This window comes from Lactuca serriola, chromosome 5, assembly GCF_051521515.1.
Source record: "Lactuca serriola cultivar US96UC23 chromosome 5, Lser_US96UC23_V15, whole genome shotgun sequence".
NCBI lineage: Eukaryota > Viridiplantae > Streptophyta > Magnoliopsida > Asterales > Asteraceae > Lactuca > Lactuca serriola.
This window is the reverse complement of record NC_136412.1, coordinates 294,732,231-294,756,149: the sequence shown is the minus strand read 5'-3', so window position 1 is coordinate 294,756,149 and position 23,919 is coordinate 294,732,231. Positions and strand designations below refer to the sequence as shown.

The 23,919-nt window shown below is 39.4% G+C and overlaps 3 protein-coding genes across 3 annotated transcripts; all 3 read left to right on the top strand.

Moving 5' to 3' along the window:
* Positions 1-19,789: 19,789 nt before the first annotated feature.
* Positions 19,790-20,851, top strand: LOC145050654 (uncharacterized). The gene has a single exon (XM_078998870.1). It carries the CDS (start codon positions 19,790-19,792, stop codon positions 20,849-20,851), a length of 1,062 nt encoding a protein of 353 aa, XP_078854996.1.
* Positions 20,852-20,881: 30 nt separating this feature from the next.
* LOC145050653 (uncharacterized) lies at positions 20,882-23,242 on the top strand. The gene is made up of 3 exons (XM_078998869.1): positions 20,882-21,467; positions 21,759-21,778; positions 22,505-23,242. The coding sequence occupies exons 1-3, from the start codon at positions 20,882-20,884 to the stop codon at positions 23,240-23,242; spliced, it is 1,344 nt and encodes a 447-aa protein (XP_078854995.1).
* LOC145050652 (uncharacterized) lies at positions 23,242-23,919 on the top strand. Its single transcript, XM_078998868.1, has one exon. It carries the CDS (start codon positions 23,242-23,244, stop codon positions 23,917-23,919), a length of 678 nt encoding a protein of 225 aa, XP_078854994.1.

Sequence of the window (23,919 nt, the reverse complement as noted above, 5' to 3'; positions counted from 1 at the left end):
GGACTAAATTTGGTTAGAGTTCAATGATTCCATGAGGAAAGAAATTATAGTAGAGGTTCGTCAGTTCATGGAAAGGATTATGGTTCTTAGCCGCAAGCATATGAACTCAAGGAATTGGTATGGTATCATGGGAGGTGATTTGGATCATCAGATTGGTTAAGGTCTCAAGAGTATTCTTCTAGATTCTAGGAGTTGGGCTATCGTTGAGACTGGCTAGTAAGGGAATGCTAGTTTTGGTAAGCGTGGGGCATAGACAGTTCACGATATATGGGGTTCGATGGTTTGGGAATCCATTAGACTTATGGAATGAGAGAGAGTTCGTCAAATCCAAGTGGGGGAGAAACGTTCTGGATTAGGAGCGGTTTTGAAGCTTGGATGAGTTTCGTATCCTCGTCGGAAAGGAAGGCGACCCAAGTGGCTGTTAGGATTGAGGATTGTGTAAGTTGGAAGTCTACGAAGCTTAGAAACATTAAGATCGTGTTCTGTTGGTGATTGATAGCAGGCTCCGGGGAACCAGGTAGGGGTCCCAGGCATAACTCGAGTCAGCTTGGGTGTTTGGTCGAGTGTATGCTTAACTCTAGGAGTGTTCGAATTGACAGATTAGTGGTAAAGCATTGGGCTACAACTATGGTAAGTGGAAGTGTTGTAAGACTATGGGGGTAGCCGTAGCATTCACTAGGTTGGCAGATAGTGCTAGAGTGTTGTAAGATTGCGGGGGTATCCATAGCATTCACTAGGTTCACAGATAGTTCTAGAGTGTTGTAAGACTGTGGGGTAGCCATAGCATTCACTAGGTTGGCAGATTGTGCTAGAGTGGTATAAGGCTACCTTTGGTCATGTAACATTCATTTTTAGCCTTGGATTTGGTGACGCCAAGATTCAATGTATGGACCCGATCGGTTAGATCAGAAGTTCGTTAGAGCCACAGTAGCAAGATAACTAATGGCAACTATTGACATATGATGATTTCGTTTGGAAGTCGCGAGGGGCGACTGTTTGGGAGCCTTTGGCTCAATAACAAGGTAGGAACTTGGTATTTCAAATAAATAGCATACGAATTGAGACCAAGGAGCCCTCGGTGGATTTTGGAAAGCAGCCAGGTGGGAGCACACTGTTTCGGGCAATTTCAGTGTTTCGAACAATATTAGTGTTTTAGGATTTCATGTATGGATGGAGCAACTGATTGCTTGGGTTATGCTAAGTCATTCACAATGGGATTAAATAATCTCATAGTAATAGATTTAACCCTGGTGCGCAGCTCTCGTCTAAGTCTAACCGTAACAGGGGTAAGACTCCCACGTGGAGGATTATCTGAGCCTTGGCCAATTATAAGTGATATGTAGGGATAATTGGATCTATGATTCCGTTTTCTAGTGGAACCTCAAGTTATTAGAAGTTGAGTAGTTAGCTGGGAGATGAGGGAGCGGGATTCAACAATAATAATTCAGTATGCACGGTCTGTAAGGGAGTCAGACTTTATTCTTGCGAGAAATTCATATTTTAGACTAAATAAATGTGATTGTTGCAAGAAATTCGTTCATCTGCAGGTTGTAGGGTTGTGCAAAGGATGGTTTCGGTTGCCCTGGGAAGGCTGGGGTATGCTCAGGATTGTGGCCATGTCACTGAAGCTGTCTGTCGTGTCAGGAATGGTAAGGAATGATTTCGAGGACAGAATCTAATTTAAGTGGGGGAGATTTGTAACATTCAGTTTAAATAAAATAAATAAATAAATAAATAAGTAGCCCTAGACCCCGAGATGTAACAATATCATTTTCTTATGTTATTTTATTGTTGCCCTAGATTCGTAGTAATTCAGCAAGGCATTGGTTTTGGGAGCTAAATGTCATAATTTTTGGAATATTGGGGGTTAATGTAATTTAGTAGTGATTTTGTAAAGATTTCTGAAGGCACGAAGTGTTTGGTAATTATTGGACTTAAATAGAAAGGATTTTGGAATGTTGTGATGGGTTTTATACAAACAATCCTATGTGTGCATGCAACCCTAATTTGGATCTATGTTTTCACTATTAGATACACAACATTATGAACACATGGATAAAACCCTAATGTAGCATGCCATTTTCAAAATTCATATATAAGGTTAGATCACATACCTCTTGTTGTTATATTGCAATAACAACTTAAATCTTCAAACCCTTAGTCTTGAAAGCAAGCAACACAAGCGTAGTGCCTCTAATGGCTCACAAACACCACAAGAAATTGGAGAGGCTATAGAGAGAGAAAGGAGGAGGTAGAAATGGTCCTTAGATGCTCTAGGGATCAAGCGTATGAAATCCTAAGGCCTTAGGGGTCTTTATATAGGGTTGGGATTAGGGTTTCAGTCCTTATCCTTATCCAGTTACTTGCCCACCAAGCAACCACAAGATAAGCCCTGAAAAACCCTTATCTCTTGGACCTTGGACGATTTTAAGGATATCCTTATCCTTGAATTCGTCCATCCTTTAACAAGGATAACCATTGCCCTATTTTGCAACTATCACATAATTACAATTCAGCCCCTCTAGTTTAATTAATTACACTTGATCACAAAATTAATTCCTAATTAATTATTGACCAATATTAATTAAACAAATATGATTTATCCTTTAATATATTATTCTTATAACATATTAATAAATAATAACCTTTTTCTCTATTTATTTCTCCAGTCAAGTTGCTTTGGTGAAGGCAACCCAAAAGGACCATGCACAACCGGGTCAAGTATTTACCAAATATGGTTACGGGCTTAGACACTAATCCAACAGTCTCCCACTTGGATAAGTCTAGTAACCACAAATGTAACGTACAACTCGATTAGCAATCATAGCTCTCAAAGACGCTGTCGAACTCTGATCTCATCAGTATCCTGTCCTTTAGATAAGGGATCGTATAGTCCTCTGTTTAGATATTGTGCAGACAATCTCATGGAACTAATTGTCCAACAGTTGGTTTCTCGATCTCAGATTCATTTGACATAGAAATTAATTGAACACATTAATTCAGTCTTGACCGGGCTCGACACATAAGTCAAATCAAATCATCGAGCGGCCGTGATATCGCTTTTACCCTCTTAGGATAGAAGTAACAAATAAACTTCGACTTATATGCATTAATTTATTCACCAATCAATTATACACAACAATACGTTTTATGACATCAATTTACCGATGTGGTTTTGCATTATCAATGTACAGCCAATTAGCAAATCATAAACCATATATCTAGGTTTTAAGACCATATGATATTATCATCTTGCCATCACTTTTTGTCATATTCCATAAATTGATTCCAGCAAGTACGGGTTTATTCCAATGCTCAAAACTTTTTCATAAGCACTCATGAACGTTGTAGCAAACATTTGCCATGTCTAATACCATTTAGACAATCTACACACCAATTCATGACAATCTTCATTCATACCTACTTCCAACATATGAACGATTGTGGACTGTTCGAAGAATTCGATTATTCTCAATAAACTCAATTATTCTGGAAGTCAAAACATACAAAGTGAAACAATAGTTAAACAATTAACATAAGAAAGTAACTTTACTTATAAATAATACTCCTTTTATTTAATCATCAAGTGTCAATTACATTTATCTATTACATGTTTCGATACTATCTAATCTAAACTAATATCATCCTTCAGCCCAATACTCCTAGCATGCTGCAAGTGCTTAACCCTACTTAGTCCCTTCGTAAGCGGATCTGCTGGGTTATCTTCTGATGATATCCTCTTAACCACAATGTGTCCTTCTTCTACTCGATGTCTAATAAAGTGATACTTTCTGTCGATATGTCGAGATCTACCATGATCCCTTGGTTCCTTGGTCAAGGCAACCGCTCCTTCATTATCATAGAAAATTTCCATAGGCTCCTTTATGGCAGGCACAACTCCAAGGTCACCAATGAAGTTCTTCAACCATATCGCCTCCTTTGACGCTTCGCTCGGTGCAATGTACTCTGATTCGCACGTTGAATTAGCTACAGTTTCCTGCTTGGAACTTTTCCAAGTCACTGCTTCTCCATTTAGGGTAAAGACCCAACCCGACTTGTACTCGCCCTGATGTAGCCTTTGCTTTGAGCATGGTTAGCAGATATCAAGGGAATCCTGGCAGAGCTCATTGGGTTGTGGTTAAGAATATCCTTAAGTACCTTCGGAGGACGAAGGAATGGTTCTTAGTCCTCGGAGGGAGTGATGACTTGAAGGTGCGAGGGTATAGTGACGCCAGCTTTCAGACCGACAGGGACAACTACCGTTCGCAGTCGAGCTAGGTCTTTACCCTAAATGGAGGAGCAGTGACTTGGAAAAGTTCCAAGCAGGAAACCGTAGCTGATTCAACGTGCGAATCAGAGTACATTGCAACGAGCGAAGCGTCGAAGGAGGCAATATGGTTGAAGAACTTCATCGGTGATCTTGGAGTTGTACCTGCCATAAAGGAGCCCATGGAGATTTTCTGTGATAATGAAGGAGCGGTTGCCTTGACCAAGGAACCGAGGGATCATGGTAGATCTCGACATATCGACAGAAAATATCACTTTATTTGACATCGTGTAGAAGAAGGACAACTTGTAGTGAAGAGGATATCATTAGAAGATAACCTAGTAGATCCGCTTACGAAGGGACTGAGTAGGGTTAAGCACTTGCAGCATGCTAGGAGTATTGGGCTGAAGGATGATATTAGCATAGATTAGATAGTAGTAGAAACGTGTAATAGATAAATGTAATTAACATTTGATGATTAAATAAAGGAGTATTATTTATGAGTAATGTTACTGTCTTATGTTAATTGTTTAACTATTGTTTCATTTTTGCATGTTTTGACTTCTAGAATAATTGAATTTATTAAGAATAATCGAATTATTCAAATTGTACACAATCGTTCATATGTTGGAAGTAGATATGAATGAAGATTGTCATGAATTGGTGTGTAGATTGTCTAAATGGTTTTAGACATAGCAAAAGATTGTTGCGACGTTCATGAGTGCTTATGAACTAGTTTTGAGCATTGGAACAAACCCGTGCTTGCTGGAATCACCTTATGGAATATGATATATAAGGGTGATCGCAAGATGATAATATCATATAGTCTTAAAACCTAGATATATGGTTTGTTATTTGTTAATTGGTTGTACATTGATAATGCAAAAACGCATTGGTAACTTGATGTTATAAAACGCATTGTTGTGTATAGTTGATTAATGAATAAGTAAATGCATATAAGTCAAAGTTTATCTGTTACTTTTATCCCAAGAGGGTAAAAGCGATATCTCGGCCGCTCGATGATTTGATTTGACTTATGTGTCGGGCCCGGTCAGAACTGAATTGATGTGTTTGATTAAGTTCTATGTCGAATAAATCGGAGATCGAGAAACCAAAATGCTAGACTAATTATTCCATAGAATTGTCAGCATGATATCTAACAGAGGACTGTACAATCCCTTATCTAAAGGACAAGATTGATTAGATCAGAGTTTGACAGCGACTTTGAGAGCTACGATTGCCAATCGAATTGTACTTGTGCATATAGTTACTAGACTTATCCAAGTGGGAGACTGTTGGAATAGTGTCTAAGGCTGCAACTATATTAGGCAAGTAATTGACCCGATTGTGCATGGTCCTTTTGGGTTACCTTCACCATAGCAACTTGATAGGATGATTTATTATGAGAGAATAGATATTATTAATATGTTATGAGAATAATATAACGAATAATAATATTGTTATTTGATTAATATAAGTCATAGATTAATTAGTATTAATTTGGTGACTTAAAGAGATTAATTAAATAAGAGGGTATAAACTATCAATTGTTTGATAGTTACACTTTGGGCTGTAAATCCTTCTTGGATAGAGGTTGGACGAATTCTAGGGCTTGGGATAGCCTCAAATTCGTCCAAGGCTTATCTTTGGAAAGGATTTGGATTGCTTTAAGGAAAGATTATCCAACTAAGGTTTAAGGGTGAAACCCTAGGAGCCTTACAAGTATAAATAGACCCCTAGGGCAAGGGAAATCGGCACCTCTACTAAAGCAAAGAAACCCTGGCCGAATTCTAATCCCTCTCCTCTCTCTCAAATCATCCTCCTTGCTAGTTGGTGTTTGTAAGCCATTAGAGGAGTGACAATTGTGACTCTAGAGCTCCAAGACAACAAGATCAAACAAGAGATTCAAAGGCAAACTTCTAGATCTGATTTTGTATTGTTCTTATACCTAATTAGTCATTAGAAGTCTTGGATTCAAAGCATGTTTAATTAGAGAAACCTAGATCCAAGCATTAGGGTTTGCATGTGCACATAGGAATGTTCATATGGCCAAAACCCATCAACTATACCCTCGCACCTTCAAGTCATCACTCCTTCCGAGGACTAAGAACCATTCCTTAGTCCTCCGAAGGTACTTAAGTATATTCTTGACTGCAATCCAATGAGCTTTTCCCGGGTTCCCTTGATATCTACTGACCATGCTCAAGGCAAAGGCCACATCAGGGCGAGTACAAGTCATATCATACATGATCGAGCCAACTGCGGAAGCGTATGGTGCTCGGCTCATCTCTGCTATCTCGGCTTCGGTACTCGGACTTTGAGTCTTACTCAACTTGGCATTACTCTGTATTGGTAGTTCTCCTTTCTTCGAGTTTTCCATACTAAAACGTTTTGGTACCTTAACCAAGTAAGTATTCTGACTAAGTCCTATTAGTCTCTTACTTCGTTCTCTTACTATCCTTATTCCCAAAATATAGGAAGCCTCTCTGAGGTCCTTCATATCGAAGCACTTCTCGAGCCAGGACTTAACCTCCTGCAGAGTCGGGATGTCGTTTCCTATGAGCAGTATGTCATCGACATACAAAACGAGGAAGCTAACTATACTCCCACTGGCCTTGACATATACACATGATTCATCTTCGTTTCGTACAAATCCAAACTCTTTGACTTTCTCATCAAAGCAAAGATTCCATTTGCGAGATGCTTGATTAAGTCCATAAATGGACTTCTCAAGCTTGCACACTCTATTAGGATGCTTCGGATCGACAAAACCCTCTGGCTGATCCATGTAAACATCCTCAGCCAACTTCCCATTAAGGAAAGCGGTCTTGACATCTATTTGCCATATCTCATAATCATGAAATGCAGCAATGGATAGCATCACCCTAATAGATTTTATCTTAGCAACTGGTGAGAAGGTATCATCATAGTCAACTCCGGGAGTTTGAGTAAAGCCCTTCGCCACCAATCGCGCTTTATACGTGTGCAAATTCCCATCCACGTTGGTCTTCTTCTTGAATATCCATGTGCACCCGATGGTCTTACGTCCGGGCACATTGTCAACCAAATTCCAAACTTGGTTGTCATACATGGACTGAATCTCGCTGTTCATCGCCTCCTTCCATCTTACAGACTCTGGGCCTGCCATGGATTCCTTATAGTTGTTAGGTTCATCTAGATTTACTAGTGTACTATCACTAATATACGTGTCCCCTTCAGTAGTAATATGAAAACCATACAACTGGGGTTGAACTCTAACTCTTTCGGAACGTCTAAGAGGTAAGGACTGGTCAATTGGTTCAACCGGAGTTTCCTCCTCGGGTTGAACGCCAGCGGTAGAGGTTCCTTCATTGCTTGATTCTTGAATCTCTTCAAGATCGATGTGCCTCCCACTGTCTCCTTGGCTTATGAGTTCTCGCTCTCGGAAAACCCCTCTCCTCGCAACGAAGACAATATTGTCACTCGGTCTATAGAAGAGATATCCAAAGGATCTCTGCGGGTAGCCGATGAAAATACATCGCTCACTACGAGGTTCGAGCTTGTCGTGAGTCTCTCGTCTTACGAAGACCTCACAGCCCCAAACCTTGATATGTGCCAACGAGGGAGCCTTCCCTGTCCACATCTCGTGAGGTGTTTTGGCAACCTTCTTTGTAGGGACTCGGTTAAGGATATGGGCAGCAGTCTCTAAGGCATACCCCCAGAATGAGATAGGTAGTGAAGCACGACTCATCATAGAACGGACCATGTCTAACAAGGTTCGATTACGCCTTTCTGCCACACCATTCAACTGTGGTATCCTAGGTGGCGTCAATTGCGAAACTATTCCGCATTCCTTGACATAGTCGTGGAATTCAAGACTTAGGTACTCTCCTCCTCGATCGGATCAAAGCATCTTTATTTTCCGGCCCAATTGATTCTCCACTTCATTCTTGAACTCTTTGAACTTTTCAAACGTTTCAGACTTGTGCTTGATTAAGTAAATATACCCATATCTACTATAATCATCGGTGAAAGTCACGTAGAAGCGGTTTCCATTCTTTGTGGTGGATCTAAAGGGCCCACATACATCGGTATGTATGAGATCCAATAAACCCTCACCCCTCTCACAAGTGCCAGTGAAGGGTGACTTGGTCATCTTTCCAAGTAAACAAGATTCACACGTGTAATGTTCCCTAAGGTCGAATGACTCCAACACTACATCCTTTTGGAGTTGGGCTATGCGCTTCTTGTTGACATGTCCAAGACGACAATGCCACAAAGATGCTTTATCCATACTATTGGAAGAATCCATACACAACACATCATTTCCTAGGTTATCTACAACCATAACAGTTTCATAAATTCCATTACAAGGCATTGCTTCAAAATATAAAACACCATTTAGATAAGCATAAATTGAACCATTCTCATTATTAAACGAATATCTAAATCCTTGTCTAAACAAACCATGAAAAGAAATGATGTTTCTTGCCATATCTGGCGAGTAGCAACAATTATTTAAATCTAAATTCAGTCCATTACTAAGCACTAAAGAATACACTCCAATCTTGGTAACAACTGACGTTCTTCTGTTCCCCATGATTAGATTTATTCTTCCAAGCTCCACATCCCTATTTCTTCCTAGTCCCTACAAATCAGAACAAATATGGTAACCACATCTTGTATCAAGAACCTAAGAAATAGAATGAGATGAATCATTAGATTTAATTGTGTATATACCTGCATAAGATGGCTTGATCTTTCCATCCTTGATGGCTTGCAGATATTCCGGGTAGCTTCTCTTCCAATGCCCTATTTTGTGGTAATGATGGCGCTCTGCCTCCTTTGGGTTAGGGTTGGGCTTAGCAGGATCAACCTTGGTCCCACTAGAAGAGGAACCATCTTGGGTTTTTCCCTTGCGGTGGCTCTTTGATGGAGCCTTCCTCTTCTTGCCCCTTCCCTGCCCTATAGCCAAAACAGGAGCAGCAGATGGATTAGGAGTTGGTGCAACAGACTTGTCCTTAAGGTTGCTCTCAGCAGTCCTTAGGAGCCCTTGGAGTGTGCTTAGGGTGACCTCTTCCTTGTTCATGGGGTAGGTCATCCTAAATTGGTTGTAGCATGAAGGCAAGGAATGAAGGACGATGTCGATGGCCAAATCCTCCCCAAATTTAACATTTAACTTGCGAAGAAGATCAACATATTGTTGCATCTTTTGCAAGTGCACAGTCAACGATTCTCCATTTCCCATCTTAGCGGTGATCATGTTGGTGATGATCTCGTAGCGCTCTTGCCTCGCGCTTTGGTGGTACCTCTCCATCAAGTCTTGATGCATTTCATACGGATACATGTCCTCATAGGACTTTTGGAATTCTTGGTTCATAGTGGCTATCATGATGCAATGTACTTTCGTTGCATCAGGTTCGTGTGTCTCAAAGACAACCATCTCTTCGGGAGTAGCGATTTCCGGGTTGACCTTCTCGAGCTTTTCGTTGATGACATACTCTTTGTCCTCGTAGCGTGCAATGGTGCGAATGTATCTTATCCATTCGCTAAAGTTCGTATCATCGAAGGTCACCTTTTGGCAAAGACTCATTAACGTGAATGAGTTAGCAGCAGCGTTGTTTGCGTTCGACATCTACAAATAGAAAGGACAAAGTTTGATTAGAATTGAATCCCTAATTAAACTCCCAAAATGAAAAATTAAGGCTAGGATCCAACAACATTATTTACATATTAGAAAAGGGATGTCGTAATCTAACACGCAAATAATTTGGAGGTAAGTGAATGACGATTCACTAATTCCTCACCATGAAAAACATAAGCTTAAGTTTTAAATGTATTTAGAATTCCTAGATTTTTCTTGAGAGTCATTGAACCTTTCAATGGCATGTTTAAATCTCGATATGCCCCTTTCGTTTGTGACTTGGATGCCGAGGATCACAAAGTGGGTGTGAATAACCATGCAAATCTACATGGTGCCTTCATTGTTACAATCACCTATTCGATGTGCCGGTAAACAACACACACTCCATCGAACTATGAAAAACAATGAATCACCCTTTACCACCTTTGCTTAGAACTAATTAGTGTTCCGGTAAACCACACGCACTCCACTAACTTCTTAGCAAGGGTGCAAAGTGTAATTTCATGGGGTTGCATCAATTTCACTTTTGCCTAAAGTAACTAGGATTGGGAATTAAAAAAAATGTTTAGTTACTTTATATAGATTCATTATACTTATTAATGAGGAGAGGATTGCCCTATCCTACCCATTCGGCTAACGACCCTCCACCAGTCAAGCAAGCGGTGGGTGTGAGTGTACACCCATTAAGCGCCATTTTATAGGCAGCAACCTTATACCCACCTTATAGACCGGCTTCGTGAATGAGGCCTACTAACGGTAAGACTAGCATTTTAATTATACACATTTATTTATTAAGCTTGTAATAATATAGGGTGTGTTTTAAACATTTCAAAAATACTAGGGTTTTAATCTTCAATTTAAAATTTTTCGAAATTTAATACCATTTAAATTAAAATTTTAAATATTAAAACTCTTGATTTAATAATTATCACAAATTAAACTATTAATTTAAATTATTAAATCATAAGGGATTATCTAAATCATGAGGCTAATTACCATTTAAACAATTAACTTATCCTAATCCCTTTTATCCCTCTAAATTTCGAAAATAATGGGAGGGGATAATTCAAAATCTTTAATTACCATATTTAATTATTAAAAGATAATTACAAGATATGGGATTATCCAAGTCCCTAAAATTTAGGATCTTATCTTGGGGAAGGAGGCAAATCTTGAAATCTAAGGGTTTGCAAACCCTAGATTTCGAAATCTTGGATTAAAAGGAAAGGATTCAAAACCCTTTTCAAGATTTTCGCAAATTAGGGTTAGGAGACCCTAATCTCGAAATCTATGGCCTCCTAGGGTTTATTGGCTATAAACCCTAATTTGTCAAGTTCATATAATTGAATAATACTAATTGAAAACAAGTTAACCAATGGCTCTGATACAACTGATGAGTTTTATACAAACAATCCTATGTGTGCATGCAACCCTAATTTGGATCTATGTTTTCACTATTAGATACACAACATTATGAACACATGGATAAAACCCTAATGTAGCATGCCATTTTCGAAATTCATATATAAGGTTAGATCACATACCTCTTGTTGTTATATTGCAATAAAAACTTAAATCTTCAAACCCTTAGTCTTGAAAGCAAGCACCACAAGCGTAGTGCCTCTAATGGCTCACAAACACCACAAGTAATTGGAGAGGCTATAGAGAGAGAAGGGATGAGGTAGAAATCGTCCTTAGATGCTCTAGGGATCAAACGTACTAAATCCTAAGGCCTTAGGGGTCTTTATATAGGGTTGGGATTAGGGTTTCAGTCCTTATCCTTATCCAGTTACTTGCCCACCAAGCAACCACAAGATAAGCCCTGAAAAACCCTTATCTCTTGGACCTTGGACGATTTTAAGGATATCCTTATCCTTGAATTCGTCCATCCTTTAACAAGGATAACCATTTCCTTATTTTGCAACTATCACATAATTACAATTTAGCCCCTCTAGTTTAATTAATTACACTTGATCACAAAATTAATTCCTAATTAATTATTGACCAATATTAATTAAACAAATATGATTTTTCCTTTAATATATTATTCTTATAACATATTAATAAATAATAACCTCTTTCTCTATTTATTTCTCCAGTCAAGTTGCTTTGGTGAAGGCAACCCAAAAGGACCATGCACAACCGGGTCAAGTATTTACCAAATATGGTTACGGGCTTAGACACTAACCCAACATGTTGAGGGCTGAATGATAACTTATTGGGCTTAGTTTGAAAAAGATTTGGTGGGGAGGGATTAAATTTAGAAAAATAAGCATAAGTTTGAATGAGGGCACGAGATTAAACCCGGTGCCTTCTTTCCCTCTTGTTCTCACGTATGAAACCCTAACCCTAGAAGCTCTTCAACTGCCGCCACCTTATGTCTCCATCCCTGCAGCCGCCACCACCACTGTCGGAGCCGGAAACCAACAGTCGAGTGCCGCTATTTTGTTGTCGGTGAAACCAAGGACTGTGAAGCTGAGGTCCATCCGGTGGGTAGTGAAAGATCGAGTTAGATTGGCCATTTGCAGTTGTTTCCGGCGATGGATAACCACCACCTCTCCACCGTAATCACTCCTTCTTCCTCTTCTGTTTCATCGTCAGTCGCACCACCGGTACCGCCAAGCGTTTACGCTGCTACCATCGTAAGCGTTGTTGTTGTCCGCCATTCAGAGTCGTCGTCGTCGCCGTATGCCACCAGGTGGGTGGTTGTGTTCATATTCCGAGCACGATGTGTGTGTGCGTTTCTGCTACTAGTATGCATGTCGTGGGTGTATTTTGCTTGGCCGAACCTCACAAGAGAAGCCATCACCACCACTGTAGGGTGGTGGCTATTGACTCCGACCTCCTCCTGTCACCACGAGGGTGCCTATGTGTGTGTATGTATTTTATTGTGTGTTTGTTTATTTTGGATATTATTTTGTATAATCATATTTTGTGGCCGGAATAATCAAGGAAAACCCACCACCACCACCGTGAGGTGGTAGCTGTCACCTTCTGCTGTCACCAGCCGCCATGTTGGGTTGCGGTGTGCATTTTTGTGTGAATGGATTGCTATTTGAGATATGCTTGGACATGTTTTGGTCTAGAATCATAACCACCACCACTGCGAGGTGGTGGTTGCCGCCGTTGACCACCACTACCCGAGGCGGTAGTGGGTGGTGCCCGACTTAATTAACACTAATTAACCAAAAAAAATTAACATTTGTCTAATTGGCACGCGATTGGGTTGGAAACCCTAACTAGGGTTTAGAAAACCCTAATTTTGGATATATTGTATTTGGATTTGCCGGGACCCGCACTTTGGACCATTAGAAGTGAATTATGAATTACGCCCGACCACACCGTATGATTGACCTAGTAGAATGATGGACTTAATGGATTAAGTCATTAATGGCTTAGGTGTTTTTAATTAACCCTAATCATCATTTTATGTGAAAACCCTAATTTTTGTTTGGGCTTGAGTTGGGCCTTCCTTCTAGGCTGAGGTGTTTGGGTTCTTGTTGGGCCATCTGAGAACACGTGTATGGACTAGGATAAGTGGATGGGATTTAAGGTAAGGCCCGTTTAAGAGGTTGGGCCCAATTTGGAAAATTAGGCCATATATTTGGCCTTGATTAGTTATTTGGCTTTTGGGCCTCCAGATTTTAAGTTTGGGCCTTGGTCTTGGACCAAGTTAGGTTAGGGGTAAAATAGTCTCTTTACCACAAGTATGGAGTTATGGTTATGCATTGGAACCTAATTATTAATTGTATGTTGTTTTGCTCTTAATAATTCGGGGATTAGTTAGTCAACGGCAAGATTTTATCCACGAAACTTCAGCAGTGTGAGGTGAGTCTCCTCACTGTTTTTATGGGTTGAAGGCACCAATGCCATCCCATTTGGTTTATGTATTTTAGGAAGACCTGGGATTAGCCCCAGGCATTATGTATGAAAGACCAAGAGGTGGCTCCTAGCACACTGTATGCTATTATGCATTGTAGGAAGACTCGAGGGTTAACTCTAGGCATTATGTACGTAAGACCAGAAGGTGGCTCCTGACACACTGCATGCTAATTAGCTAAGTAGAGTAGTATGTATATTAGTTGTCTTTGTGATTATTTCATGGAAGACCAGGGGATGGCTCTTGGCACTTGTCTCCGAGGGGGTGGCCCCCGGCTTGGCAAGAAAGACCACGAGGTGGCCTGTGGCATAATGGCAAGACTATGTGCGACACATATCACCTTTATTGATTATGATATATGTATGGCTCACGGTTATGTATGGCATGTATGGATCAGTTATGTATGGCATGTATGGATCAGTTAATATGTATGGTATGTGGTATTTGGGGGACTCACTAATTTTCGTGCTTACGGTTTTTAGTTTTGGTTTTAGGTACCTCCAGTTTTCAAATAAAGGAGCTCGGGACGATCGCAACGCATACACCTATGTTTTCCGCAATATGTGATTTCTGGGAATGAACTCTGATAAATGTTTTATTTAAAATGCTTTTCAATATGTGAACAAATTTACAATAGTGTTTTAGTTAAATTAAAATGAAACTTTTACCTTGAAATTTTGGGATGTTACATGATAACTCGAGCTCAAGAGTGGGAGATAGATTTGGAGACTGTGAGGAATAGGAAGTCGGTTCAGGTGCAGTTATCAGAGGGATCGGTCAAGAAGCCCAAGGTTATTGATTCATGATCGAGAGGCCATTAGGGATGAAGTCGTTGTGGAAAGTGCGGAAAGCTCACGACAAAGTTTGTAGGATGGGTGGGTCCAGCTGCTACAAGTGCGACAAGACCGGTCACTTTAGTAGGGATTACCCCACCATCCAGGTATCTGATCTGATTTTCTTCTATTGCAATCAGATGGACCACAACAAGCCCAAGTACTAAAGTTTGGATGGAGGAGCAGTTGCAGTACCCTCTCCGGCGACATTGAGGAGCACTGACGGCTGCGAGGAGTCAATTGTCAAGCTTTCCAGTTGTCACATGAGGAGGCTCGTGCAACCCCATATGTAGTTATGGGTATGTATTTCCTCCCTATTTCATTATTTTCTTTTATGTTTATGCTTATTATATATAATTGTTGTTTATCCATAAGGAATATTCCAAAAACCCTAAAAACCCTCCTTAATTTCGTTCAAGGGGTTGGGAGGTTCTGGAATACCTTCTCTTTCAACTATTGAACAATTACAACTTCAGTCCTTACACTTTTAATTAATCAAATTAATCCTAAAATTAAATACAATTAATTTTTGATTAACTATTAATTAAATAATACTATTTACAACTAATATATTATTCATATAATATATTAATAAATCATTTATTTCAATTTTTAATTAATCTATTAATCTATTAAGGGCAACCCAAAAAGGACTTTGCTTCTAATTCAAGAATATACCAATTTAGTTATTGGCTTAGACACCTTAATACAAAAGTCTCCCACTTGGATAAGTCTGTAACTACAATTGCAAGTATAGACTTGAAATAAACTGCAATGAATGCTTTCCAAAGCCCTCGTCAAACTCTGATATAAATTAGCTATTGGCCCCAAGATAAGTGATCAGTTGTTCCTTCATTCTTCAAGATATCGTATGGGCACAAGACATGGATCAGAATCAATCTCATTGTCCAAAATTTTGTTTCCCGATTTCCCGATTAGTAAAGACTTGATTGGACTTCAAATTGAAGACATCAATTAGTCGTGGCTGGGCCTAGCACTATATAGTCATCATCAAATTATCGAGGGGCTAAATGATATCGTTTTTCCTGTTAGGGCAAAAGGAACGAATTACATTGACTACATGTCATACAATTCACACATCAAATCACACATGGAATTACCTTTTATAACATCTAGTTACGAAATGTGTTTGATTACACCAATGCATTAATTGATCCGTAAACTATGAACTATATATCTCTGTTTTACGAATAGAAGATATTGTCGTCTTAGAATTACTCGTGACAAGATCCATGAAGTAATCTCTAAGCGTGGGTTTATCCAATACGTAAAATCCATTTTTTCAAAGTACTCATGAATATTGTAGCAATTCAAATTGCAATGTCTTAACCTCAATCGACAATCTACAATTAGTTCATGAGTGTCTTAACTCACTACTTACTTCCAAAATTATGAACGACTGTGGAAGTTTGAATAATTCAAATTACTCAAGAAGTGTAAACATGCAAAACGAAACACAAGAATAAATAATTGAATAAGGCAATACGATACTCATAAATGATTCTCTATTATTCATTCACCAAATCAATTACATTTACTTTGTTACAAGTTTCAAACATATCACCTAACTAATAAAACTAATATCCTCTCTTAGACTTATGCTTGGATCTACCATGATCCTTTGGTTCTTTTTTCAAAGCAACAATGCCTTCATTATCAAAGAATAGTTCCATAGGTTTCTGAATAGTTAGAATGACTCCGAGATCGTCGATAAAGTTCTTCATCCAAGCCGCTTCCGTGGATGCTTCACTCGTCACAATATACTCAGACTCACATGTGGAATCATCCATTGTGTCTTGGTTGGAACTTTTTCAAGTAACAGCTCCTCCATTCAGTAAGAATACCCAGCCAGAATGCGAACAAAAGTTGTCTCGGTTTATTTGAAAATCGACATCGTTGTAACCGCTCAATCTTAACGTATCATTTCCGCCAAGAACTTGGAACATGTATTTCGTTCTTCATAGATATTCATGAATATTCTTCACTACAATCCAATGGGATCTGCCAAGATTTCCATGAAATCGACTAACCATGCTCAAAGCATAAAACACATCAGGGCGAGTACAGGAAGGACATTGCATACATGATCGATCCCACAGCCAAAGCATATGGGACTCAACTCGGTTCAACAATCTCTTCATGAATACTTGGACTTTGAGTCTTTCTCAACTTGATAGTACTATTGATAGTTTCGTTTTTATTACTTCTTTACATAGTTTATTTTTAGTTAAAGCCATCTCATTTTAGTTAATCTTCATGCATATTTTCTATTTTTGTTATTTTTCTCTTTTACCGGGTGCTTTCCAATCTTTTGAGTTTATTTGCAGGATTTATCGAAGACTATTTGTTATTGGAGGCATGGAAGGAGTGTGGGACTCATGGAGGCTTGCGGTTTGCTTGTGGACTTGAGGTGGTACAATTGGACTCGGTGTCAATATAAGCAAGAAGCACATTGGACTTAATCTTTGGACACGAAATCGAGCTATGGAAGATTGAAGGAGCATTGGATCAATCATTGAGGCTTTGGAATGGCACAAATGGGCTCTAAAGAGTTATGCATGTGGATTGAAGTGTGAATGAGAAGATTAGCCTATATTGTATTTTAAATGGCCCAAGTCCCACATTCAGCGTGACCTATGCGGTCCGCATGGACCCATACGCGGTCCGCGTGAATTGTGATGAAATGAACTCGGGTTTTGACTTGTTGACCCTATTTGTGGAAGGTTGGTGGGAGGCTTTTGGCACCTTTTTGAATGCAAAAACCATATCCTTTTTTCTAGAGATTGGAGGTATTGTTGGACATTATCACTTGAAGAACACACACAATTCTCTCTTAAGAAGGCTTTGGAAGATTTGAAGATTTTTGGAAGATTAGTGTAATTTCTTTCCATCTTGCAACTAGAACAATGTTTGGTACCACTAAACTATATTGCATTTCTTTTACTTTGGCCATGCTTGGCTAAACTTTCATTTGGTTGATTAGGGCTTAACCCATGGATGATTAGTTGCTTTGAAGACTTATTATTATCTTGTGTTTGAAGTTTATGGAAATGTTTTTTAGTTTAACATCTTGTTGTGTTTATTTATCTTTGATCATGAGCTTGGATGAATGATTGCTTGTTTTTGTTGACTAATTTATTGGTTAAGTAATGGACTCTCAAATTAGTAAGCAACAAATGGTTTATATGTTTGTTTTCATTTCATTTAGACCATGGAAATGTTTCCTCCATAATGATAATGTAAGCATTTGATTATCTTTTGGACTTGGTAACTCTTATAACTTAAAGCTAATTGATTTTCACAAGATTTTATGCTTCATTGATTTTGTGATTTTAATTAAGGAAATGTATTAAGAGCTCCTCTAGCCATTTTAATATCTAAGATGAGTTGAGGTAATTTGTGCTTATGAATTGTTATAGCTAAGTTAAACCAATTCACAAGTGTTATTCCATTAAGTCTAATGATAAGTCAACCATGTCATCCATGTGGTGTACCCAAAATCAACCAATTTCACTCCATTGAATTTAATCAAATATTTTACTTGTTTACTTGTCATATTTACATTCTAGTTAGTTTTAATTTTGTCAACCAATCAAAAAGAACTAAACCCCCCCTTTATTTTACTTTTATTTTTATTTTACAAGTACTTGAACAAGTGATTTACATAGAGATTTAAATTGAACCAATCTACGTGGATACGATCCCTTTGCCACTATACACTATTTTAGTGTGTAATATTTAGGGTATTTATTTTTTTGGCCTCGACAACCACCAAATTTTGGCGCCGTTGCTGGGGATTGGTTTACTTTTAATCAATTTGTTTCTCTATGCCCAGATCTCAGCGTACAGATGACTTGATTTACAACCCAGAAATTGAAAAAGAAGCAAGGAGTTTGGCAAAGGAAAAGTGAATTGAACGTGGTCAAACTTCTAATCCTCACGGGGATCCGGATGTTGAACCCGCTTCATCAAGTGATACGGAACCCGATTCTAGTCTCGACCCTCGCCAAGAAATTCCTGAAACACTACCTCTACAACAAAATCCACCCATTATTGAACCAATTGCAATGGCGGACGGAAGAGAAGCTCCTGAAAGAACTTTGGGCAAATGATGGAGACCGATGTTACACAAACTCCAACCGGTATCAACTGCCCGGTATTGGAAGGAGGTTCAGAATTGAAGTCAAGTTTAGTCCATCACCTCCCAACTTTTCATGGATTGGAGAATGAAGGCCCACATAAGCATTTGAAGATGTTCCACATTATTTGCACTAGAATGAAGCCACAAGGGTCAACCGATGACCTAATCAAGCTAAGGGCATTCCCCTTTTAATTGGCCGATAGAGCAAAAGATTAGTTATTCTATCTTCCCCCGGGGCCGATCAACTTATGGACCGACAATGCAAGAGCTTTTCTTGATAAGTTCTACCCCTTCAAGAGTCTCAAGTCTTAGAAATGAAATTTGTGGAATCCTCCAAGGTCAAAATGAGACTTTTCATGATTATTGGGAGAGGTTCAATAATTTGTGTTATAGTTGCCCACAACACCAAATTCCGGAACAACTCCTCATTAAACACTTCTATGAGGGATTGTTTCCAATGGAGAGGAGACTAGTTGATGCCTAAAGTGGTGGTGATGTCTTTAGTAAAACCCAACAAGAAACAATACAACTTTTCAACACCATAGCCGTGAATTCTCAACATTTTGGCCCGCGCCAAGATATGAAAAGAGACACACAACACAAAGTCAATGAATTGGGATCATCAAACCTCGAGTCTCAAATCAAAGATCTAACTTCCGTTGTCCAAAAGCTAGCCATGGGACAAACTCCACAAGTGATGGTTTGTGGAATATATGCAACAATGGGACATCCTAGGGATATGTGTCCCATTCTTCAAGAAGATGCGGAACATGTAAATGCCACGGGAGAATTCCAAAACTACCACAACAAATCATCCGGTTACCAAAATGCTTATAATTCGAGTTGGAAGCCAAACCCCAACATGAGCTACAACCCAAGATCGTTGCCTCAAAATGCATTGGTTAGACCTTCCTACCCACCACCACAACCTCATTATCAATATCCATAACCAGATTATCAACCCAAACCGCACCCTCCACATCATCACCAACAACCTCCTCAATCCCAACCAAGTAGCTCCGGAATGTCTCTCGAAGACATTGTCAAATCCCTAGCCACTAGTACCCAACAATTCCAAAAAGAGACAAGGACTAGTATCTCCAACCTTGAAGCACAAATGGGAGATATAGTCACATCCATAAGCAAGTTGGAGTCCCGTGGTAAACTCCCTTCCCAAACCGAAAAGAACCCAAATGTCAATGTGGTGACCTTGAGAAGTGGCAAACAAACCGGGAAAAGTAGTTCAAAGAAGAAGCCAAGGGATGGAGAGGAAGAAATAGAAGTCATTACCATTGAAGAATCTATAGTCAAGAATGATTCACAAGCCGGAGCCCCAAAGAAGACAACCCCTCTAGTGACTCCAATAGCCACTCAACCGCCTTTCCCCTCCCGAATTGCAACTTCGAAGAAGAAAATGGAGGAGAAAGAGATTTTGGACACCTTCCGAAAGGTGGAAGTAAACATCCCTCTACTTGATGCAATCAAGCAAATCCCGATATATACAAAGTTTTTGAAAGAACTTTGTACCAACAAGAGGAAGTTGAAGGGAAATGAGAAAATTTCAATGAACGAAAACGCATTCGCGGTTTTACAAAGGAAGCTTCCACCCAAGTGCGAAGATCCGGGAATGTTTACGGTTCCTTGCAAGATAGGAGATGTCACTTTTAGTAGTGCCATGCTTGACCTTGGTGCTTCTATTAATGTCATGCCCTATTCGGTGTATGAATTATTGAATGTTGGACCTTTAAGTGAAACTGGTGTCATAATCTCTCTTGCGGATAAATCAAGTGTCTTTCCTAGAGGTGTTTTGGAAGATGTCCTAGTGCAAGTAAACCAATTGGTTTTCCTAGCGGATTTCTATGTGATTGATCTAGATGAACAAGTGTCCTCAAAGTCGGGTATAATTTTACTTAGGAGACCATTTTTGAAGACAGATAGAACAAAGATCGATGTGTATGCGGGAAGCTTAACAATGGAGTTTGATGGTGAAACAATAAGTTTTAACATTTATGATGCTATGAGGTATCCTAGTGATGTTTCATCCTTGTGCTTTGTTGATGTTGTTGAACCATTAACCCAACAGTAGTTCGATTTGTCTAATGGTGACATGTTGGAGATGGTTTTGAGCAAAGGTTTTGATTGTGGAAAATTAGCCAAGAAGTTGAAGCTCTACTCACTAGACCCCGAAGTTGAAAGATTGTTTAACAATTTCGAGATCAAGAAGGCCACTCAATTTAGTGTGAAGCAATTTGAATTACCTCAAACTCACACAAGATTACCACCCTCCCTTGTTCAACCGCCAAAATTAGAATTGAAGGTCCTTCCTCAACATTTGAAGTATGCGTACTTAGGAAACAACGAGACTCTTCCGGTCATTATTTCAACTCACTTAACTGAATCTGAAGAAGAGCAACTCCTCAAGGTGTTGAAGGAGCATAAAGAATCCATGGGATGGACGATTACGGACATCAAAGGGTTGAGTCCCTCCACTTGTATGCATAAGATCTTAATGGAGGATAAATGCAATCCAAGTAGAGACGCGCAAAGAAGGTTGAATCCGCCAATGATGGAAGTGGTCAAGAAAGAGATTTTGAAGCTCTTAGATGCGGGAATGATCTATCCAATCCCGGATATCAAGTGGGTGAGCCCGGTTCAAGTCGTGCCGAAGAAGACGAGGATCACGGTGGTCGAGAACAACAAAGGTATGATGGTCCCCATCCATGTGCAAAACAGGTGGAGAGTATATATTGACTACCGCAAACTCAATGCAAGCACAAGAAAATATCACTTCCCATTACCTTTCATTGACCAAATGTACTCCGGTTTTCACCAAATCTTGGTGGCACCGGAAGACCAAGAAAAGACAACATTTACATGTCCATTTGGCACTTTTACATACCCGAGAATGCCATTCAGATTATGTAACGCCCCGACCACTTTCCAACGTTGTATGGTTAGTATCTTTTCGAAATATTTTGAAAATATAATTGAAGTTTTCATGGATGATTATATGGTATATAGAAACTCCTTTCAAAAGTGTTTGACCAATCTCACCAAAATTTTGAAAAGATGTATTCAAACAAATTTGGTTTTAAATTTTGAAAAATACCATTTTATGGTGATTCAAGGTCTTATTTTGGGTCATATTGTGTAAAAGAAAGGAATTGAGGTAGATACGGCCAAGATAGATGTTATTCAAAGCTTACCTTACCCAACTTGTGTTCAGGAAGTACGTTCTTTTTTGGGCCATGCAGGTTTCTACCAGAGATTTATCAAAGATTTTTCGAAGATAACAAGACCAATGTGCCAACTCTTGCAAAAGGATGTTGATATCGAGTTCAATGAGGCGTGCAAAGAAGCTTTAGATAAGCTCAAAGAGTTGTTTACATCCGCCCCCATCATGCAAACACCAAATTAGGATCTCTCCTTTGAGATCATGTGTGATGCAAGCAACTATGCAATAGGCGCTGTTTTGGGTCAAAAGAATGGGCGAGCCTCCCATGTGATCAACTATACATAGAGGATACTAGACAATGTGCAAAGCAACTACTCTACTACGGAGAAGGAGCTATTGGCAATAGTGTTCGCCATGGAGAAATTTAGATAATATCTACTTGGTACCAAGGTCATTGTGTATTCGGATCACGTAGCTCTTAAGTACTTGATGACGAAGAAAGATGCAAAGCCTAGACTCATCCAGTGAATTTTATTGTTACAAGAATTTGATTTGGAAATCTAGGACAGGAGTGGATGTGAGAATCTTGTTGCCGATCACCTAATCCAGATCACTTCAAATGAAACTCCTCTCCCTTTCTGGGACGGGTTTCCGGATGAGCATCTCTTTTCCCTTAATGAATCTACTCCTGGGTATGCCAATATCGTTAACTTTTTGGTCACAAAAAGGTATCCCGACACATTCTCACATGATCAAAAAGACAAGCTCAAAAGTGATGCAAAATACTATGTGTGGGATGAACTTTATTTGTGGAAACATTGTCCCGATCAAATCATTAGGCGATGTGTACCCCAAAAAAAGCATCAATCCATTTTGCAATTTTGTCATGAATTTGCTTGTGGGGGACACTTCGGACCTAGCCGGACCCTGAGGAAAGTCCTTGAGTGTGGAATATTTTGGCCAACCATGTCACACGATTGTTACTTGTTTTGCAAAAGTTGTGAACGGTGCCAAAGGACGGGGAACATTTCACAAAAAACTCATATGCCACAAAATCCAATCCTTGTTTGTGAAATTTTTGACGTATGGGGGATTGATTTCATGGGCCCATTCCCCATTTCATTTGACAACGTTTACGTCTTGCTCGCGGTTGACTATGTTTCTAAGTGGGTTGAAGCCAAAGCCACAAGATTGGATGATGCCAAAACAGTTATCGCATTTTTAAAATATAATGTCTTTGTGAGGTTTGATGTGCCTAGGGCTTTGATTAGTGATAGGGGACACACTTTTGCAACAAGATGATGGAGCCTTTATTGAAGAAGTACAACGTGACCCACCATGTTTCAACCGCCTATCACCCTCAAACGAATGGTCAAGCAGAAGTTTCAAATCGTGAGGTGAAGAGTATACTTGAGAAAACGGTAAATCCCTCAAGGAAAGATTGGAGTTCAAGGCTTGATGATGCCTTGTGGGCTTATCAGATCGCGTACAAGACCCCGATAGGAATGTCTCTATTTAGGTTGTTTTTTGGAAAACCATGTCATCTTCCCGTGGAATTGGAACACCGCGCATTTTGCGTGGTCAAGCAATGCAACTTCAACGTCGTTGAAGCGGGAAGGCATAGGAAGCTTCAACTACAAGAGTTGGAGGAGTTGAGAAATGACTCCTATGAAAACTCAAAAATTTATAAGGAGAGAACAAAGCTTTTCCATTACAAGTCCATTACCCACAAGAATTTCGAGCCGGGACGTAGGGTTTTGCTTTACCATTCACGATTGAAATTATTTCCTGGAAAGTTGAGGTCAAGATGGATAGGTCCGTTTGTTGTGTTAAAAGTCTTTGAGCACGGAGTGGTTGAGATCCAAAGTGAAGAAACGGGGAAAATCTTTAAAGTCAATGGGCATCGTTTGAAACCTTTTTATGAAGGTTTCAACGCAAATGTCCAAGATGTCATCCAATTGGAAGCCCCGGTGTACTGA